At 44.7% G+C, this 6,198-nt stretch overlaps 1 protein-coding gene across 1 annotated transcript in view; it reads left to right on the forward strand.

Moving 5' to 3' along the window:
* CFAP53 (cilia and flagella associated protein 53) overlaps positions 1–5,089 on the forward strand; it is a 42,806-nt gene extending 37,717 nt beyond the window's left edge. Inside the window, exon 8 of the mRNA XM_046671139.1 lies at positions 90–5,089. Within this exon, the coding sequence (XP_046527095.1) occupies positions 90–318 (229 nt within the window). The 3' untranslated portion in view covers positions 319–5,089. The remainder of the gene's footprint in view (positions 1–89) is intronic.
* The last annotated feature ends 1,109 nt before the right edge of the window (positions 5,090–6,198 follow it).

A 6,198-nucleotide genomic window follows, 5' to 3' on the forward strand; every position in this document is an offset into this window, starting at 1 on the left:
CTCACAAGTTACATTTTAATTTTAATGCCCTAAGTAAATCCAAATGCTTACTTTTATAATTGGATACTTTGTCATTTCTAACACTTTAGACGCTCCAGTTTAGTCCAGGAGTACAGGAGGCAACTTCAGATGCAGATGTCCTACCAGCAGCAGGCCCGGGAAGCAGAGAAGGAAGAGGAACGCCGAGAGTTTGAAGCAGGGGTGGCAGCAAACAAGCTTTGCCAGGAGAAGATCCAGGAGGTCCTGTCCGTCCACCACGTGCTGCCCCGAAACATTCATCCCATGCGGAGGGGGTACCCGAATAAGCTGCCGCCATAGTTTCATGAGCATCAATATTGATTTTCTCAGTCTTTTAATATTTTTAACTACAGTATGCTTGTATGTTCCTTTTAACCCGTGGATAACTTTTTTCCTCAGAGTTTGCATAATTATACATAATTTTCTTCCTTCAAATTAAACTTTGTTCCTTTTTTAGATTTTATAGACATAGGAATCTGAATGATGTACTTCATATCACACAGTTATTTTCCTGACTTACCCCATGCCTCCCTTTCTTGTTCATTTATTAAGAGCTACACTTTCTTCCATCTGTCTACCAATATGCCTATTCCCTGTTGCCTCCTTTCTCTTCTCCCTCATATACGTAATTCACAATATTAGCAGGGCATTTTTGCAGGCAGAGCTGGGACTGGCAGCCATTTTCATTAACCCACTTATTCAGTCATTAAAAAAATATTTACTGAATGCCGCCCCTGTACTAGACACTATTCTGGATACTGAGACTTCAGCAAGAACAAAACAAACCTCTTGCTTTCATGGAGCTTACATCCTAGTGGAGGAAACTAGGAGATGAATGTTAAGTGCCATAAAACTGGAAATGGCAGGAGTGCTATTTTATTTTATATGTGGTGGTCAAAAAAGATCTCTTTGAGCAGCTGGTATTTAAATGAACCAGCCATATGGTTATCTGGGGGGAAACATCCCAGGCAGAGAAGAGAGCCAGTACGAGAGCCCTGGGGCAGAAGTCTGCTTAGTGTGTCTGCTGGAGTAGAGTGAGGAGAGACTGGTAGAAGATTAATCAGAAAGGTAGTGGGGGCCTGATGATGTCAGTCCTTGGGAACATGGTAAAGACTGGCTTTTATGTGGCTATAGGAAGCTGTTATAGGGTTTTGAGCAGAGGAGCAACATGATATGATGTAAGAGGGTTGCTGGCTGCTAGGGTGAGAATAGACTTCAGGGAGACTGAAACAGGGGTTCAATTAAGAAGCAAACACAGTAACCCAGGTGAGAGGTGACAGTAGTGTGGTAGCCAGTCTCCAAGATGGCGTCTTGTTTTGTGAAGTGTCTATTCAAATATTTTTTCCCCATTTTCTAATTGGGTTGTTTGTCTTCTGATAGTACTAAGTTGTAAGACTTCTTTATATATTCTGGAAGCAAGTTCTTTATCAGTTATATGATTGGCAAATATTTTCTCCTAGTCTGAGGCTTGTTTTTTCGTTTTCTTAACATCTTTTGAAGAGCAAAAGTTTTAAATTTTGACAAAGTCTAAATTATTTTTTTCTTTTATGGATCATGCTTTTGGTGATGTATTTGAGAAATCTTTGCCTAACCCAAGGTCACAAAGATACAGCAGATTGGAGCTTTCAGCCCCACCCAGAAAAGGGAGAAGCTCCAGAAAGGGGAGAGGTTAGAGGCTGAGCTGTATAGAAATGCTTGAATAACGATGGTCGATGGAGAGCTCCAGTTGGTGAACACGTGGAGGAGCTGGGAGGGTGGCACATCTGGAGAGGGCGGCACATCTGGAGAGGGCATGGAAGCTCTGCCTCCCCCGTACCTTGCCCTATGTGTCTCTTCCATTTGGCTGTCCCTGAGTTGTATCCTTTATAATAAACCAGTAAATGTAGGTAAAGAGTGTTCTTGAGTTCTAGCAAATTATTGAAACTGAGGAGGAGGTCATAGGAACTCCCGATTTATAGCCAGTTGGTTAGAAGTACAGGTAGCCCAGGATTTTGACTGGCCTCTGAAGTGAGGGACAGTCTTGTGGGACTGAGCCTTTAATCTGTAGGGTCTGCACTGACTCTGAGTAGTTAGTGTCAGAAGGGAACTGAATTGTTGAACGTTGGTGTCTGAAGAATCACAGATTGGTTTTTGGTGTTGGAAAACACCCCAGTTAGTAAGTGGTGATGCTGGCATTTGAACCCAGCCTGGATTATAGAATCTATGCTTTTGTCTCTCTGCTTTACTGCCTCCCCACAATAGGTAGTACAGGTAAAATCAATGAATTAGAGACTTTTAGAGCTTAAAAACCCATCACAAATATTTTAGGTTTCTTTAATTTGCAAATAAACAGAAGCCCAAACAAATCTCCATCTCTTGGTTCAGCACTTTTTCCATCACATAACATCATTTCTTCGTAAAATCCAATTTGTTATCAAAGCACTCTTAATCAACCAATATGCCCTTTAAGGCTTGTTGTTTGACAACATATAGCAGGAGGCTATTTTCATTCCATTTCCATCACTTTGTGGTCTCTATCCAAACCTTTGTTTTTGCTGACATAGCATTTTGTCGCAAATCCATCAAGCACATCCATAAATCACACATGGGCATGAATACTTTTTCTTCTGTAAACCATCCTTCTGATATTTCAATTACCTTACATAAACTGGGCAAACAGCCTCTCAGAATATAGATGAGGATTTCATCTGATAAAAAAAATACATTCCTATGTAGAGAAGCCTCTGAGATAACTGGAAAAGGGTATTTTATCACACTTAGTGCAGGTCACAATAAAAAGATGTGATTCTGTTTGTCTCCTGTGAAGCTGTTGGCTGGACGAGGGCTCTGAGAGGCAACATGCCTCCGATGTCAATTCTTTTCTATAAAGTTCTAAGACGTGTGTTTTGGATAGAGGCTGAGGGTTATTAGCTTAGTGCTACCAAGCATTGTGATGTGGGACTTTTATTTGAAATGACTGGGTAGATACGGTTTTGGGGAAATTGACATAACATGACAGTTTCATGCTAGATTCTTGCCCCATGTACCATTAATCAGCTGTGTGATCTCCGGCAGGACTTCCTGGAATTCACTTTTCTTGTCTAAAAACTGAGGTGCTTCGAGAGCCGAAAGGGACCTGAGAGAGTGTCTCATCCAAATCCTTCCCTTTATAGATGAGAAAGTGAATTGGGTTTGGTTGCCTATGAGGACTTGGCTGCAGTTAAGTTATTTGGTAGGTGATCCAGGAAGCAGAAGTGTCGGGCAGGCAGAGCGGCGGGGGAGGAGCCAGTACAAGAATGTGTTATAGGCTGGTTACCGCTGCAGGCAGCTGCGTCTCATTCCACCTGGGGCCCTTCTGAGAAAGGGTGTAGAAAGCCTCCGCAGGTATGGACAGCCCAAGTGGAGGCTGGGGCATTTATTGCCCTAGTCCTACCCCTTTTGCTTGAGGGGTACCCTGGGGGCACTGACTCCCCTCACCAGGTGGGAGGCTCAGGAGGCTGTAAGAAAGCCCTGGGGCAAGATGGTACTGATACAGGGCATGTGCTCGAGGTGACCCTGGCGCCCTGGACAGAACCATCAGTGGGATCAGGTGGACAGAGGGGAGCAGCGACATAGAGCATCGCAAGGCCACGGAAGTTATGAGGACTTAGGGTATGACCAGCAGCACACAGCTGAGACTGTGCTTTTTCCTTTTTTGCATATTTTCCATGTGTGTGTGTATGTGTGTGTGTTTTTCTCCAATTAATTGCTTAACAACTGAGTTGCTTAAAGCAGGTACCAAGTCTTAGACAACTTTGATGGTCCCAAGCTTTCAGCACAAGGCTTTGCCTAGAGCAAGGCCTCAGAAAGTGTTTCCTTATTTGTTCTAGAGGACAAAAGGAAAGATCAGTGGCCAGAGTGAAAGGGTAACCATTGAGCCTTCTTTCCTATTCCTTAGCACCCAGACCTAAGAGGGCCAAGCAAGGCTGAAGTGGGATAAAGCCAGGGCGGAGAGACACAGGCCCCAGAAAACAGCTGAAATGGCCAGCAGCAGGCTGGAGCTGAGCGTGAGGAGGCAGAGAACCCTGACGATGAGGAAGCTAGGCAAGACCTGAAGCAGGCAGGTGGTTGGGCCAGGAGATGAGTCCTCGGAGGTAGGAGACTTGGACATTTCTACAGCCGCCAGCTCTGGACAGGAAATGTCTTTTAGCTTTAAGTAGCCACAGACACTGGCATAGAGCAGGGAAAGGGCTCCTTTCGTATACAACTCTCTGAGCACCGAGAATCCAGCTACCCAGAACTGACTGTCACCATCACCCAAGCAGACACCCTCCCTGTCCACACATGCACATTGCCCCACTGCTGTGCCTTTACTCAGGGTGTGGCTTCAGGATGTCATGTCCTCCCTGCCACATGCCCTGTGAAATTCCAGCCTTTCCCTCCCTGAGAGCTCAACTCAAATGTCATCTGCTCTGTTTGCCCCCCCAGACTCCCTGAGGGTGCCCTGCCTCCCTGCTCACTCCCAGCTCTGACTTCTCTTTTCTATCACATGTCACAGTTTAGCTGGGATCTGGCCTCTGCTTGCTGCTGGCTATGAGCTATTTGAGAGAAAGGACCCACTGTGAACTGAGCTGTGTCCTCCCAAATTCAGATGTTGAAGTCTTAACCCCCAGTGTGACTGTACTTGGAGATAAGGCCTTGAGGGAGGTAATTAGGTTTATGAGGTCATAAGGGTGGCACCCTAATCTGATAGGGCTGGTGTCCTCATTGGAAGAGGAAGAGATACCAGAGATTGCTCTCTCTCAGTGTGCACAGAGAAGATGCTATGTGAGGACACAGGGAGAAGGTGACCATCTTCAAGCCAGAAAGGGAGGCCTTGCGATAAACCAGGTTGTTGGCATCTTGATCTTGGTCTTCCAGCCTCCAGAACTGTGAGAAAATAAATGTCTGTTATGTAAGCCACTCAGCCTGTGGTATCTGATATGGCAGCCCGAGCGCGCTAATACAGAGACCTTTCTTTTTTTTTTTTGAGGAAGATTAGCCCTGAGCTAACTGCTGCCAATCTACCTCTTTTTGCTGAGGAAGACTGGCCCTGAGCTAACATCCATGCCCATCTTCCTCGTTGGACGCCTACCACAGCATGGTGTGCCAAGCGGTGCCATGTCTGCACCCAGGATCCGAACCGACGAACCCCGGGCTGCCGAAGCGGAACATGCACTCTTAACCGCTGTGCCACCAGGCCGGCCCCAGAGCCCTTTCTTATTCCCTTTAAAAATCTCTCGCAGCACCTGGCATATACAGATCCCCCGAAGCAAATGTTTGCTGAACTGAATTGTAATCCCCGAAGGAATGAGAGATAGATGGTGCCACTGGGGCCCTGGTCTGGAATCTCTGACAAACCCAGTGGCCAACCCTACTTCATATACACAGCAGAAGCCAGCCCAGCCCAGCAGCCCTCACCTACAGCTGCAAAATCCAAAAAGCTCTGACGCCGGAAAGTCTGAGGCTGAACCTCATTTAGGAGTAAAACCTGACCTGAACAAGAGTGAAACTACTTAAAATTATTTCACTAGGTTTTCCAGTAGAGCTATTAATGTTTTTGATCACTGGGCATTGCCCCAGTTCTGGCTGAGAGTGTTATAAAATCTATGCCTTAGGCATCTGCTACCTTTCTAAAATCCAAAAGACTCAGAATTCCAAAAACATATCCGGCCCCAAGGGATTTGGATAAAAGCTCATGGACCTGTGCTACATAAGGGTCCAAGCTTACTGCCATAATGCCAACCCCACCGCTGTCAACTCAAGGAAGACCATGGGAAAAGCTAATCATCTATGTAAATAAACTGCAATTGGTATTTGAACAGAAGGAGAAATAACTTAAACCCAGTGTGGGGAGATGCGTGATTGGAATTAAAACATGTTTATTGATATGCACGCTACAGATGTCAGTGTTGTTTTTGAGCAGTTTATCTCATTAGCCTGCAAAATGTGCTGAGTATAGTTTTTAAAGATGTAATGAAAAAGTACAATCTTACCTTGGAAAATAGCAGCAGTGCAGTTTAAAGTCCAATTGGTTTTTTATAAATTGTGTTTAACAAGTGGAGAAATCAATACAAAATGCAATAATAAGGACACTAACAATCATTCATTATGACTATCAGTATTACTAGTATAAATAATATGAATAAAATTAATTTGCTGAATTTACAAAATATAGTATGC

Source organism: Equus quagga, chromosome 9 (assembly GCF_021613505.1).
Source record: "Equus quagga isolate Etosha38 chromosome 9, UCLA_HA_Equagga_1.0, whole genome shotgun sequence".
Lineage (NCBI taxonomy): Eukaryota > Metazoa > Chordata > Mammalia > Perissodactyla > Equidae > Equus > Equus quagga.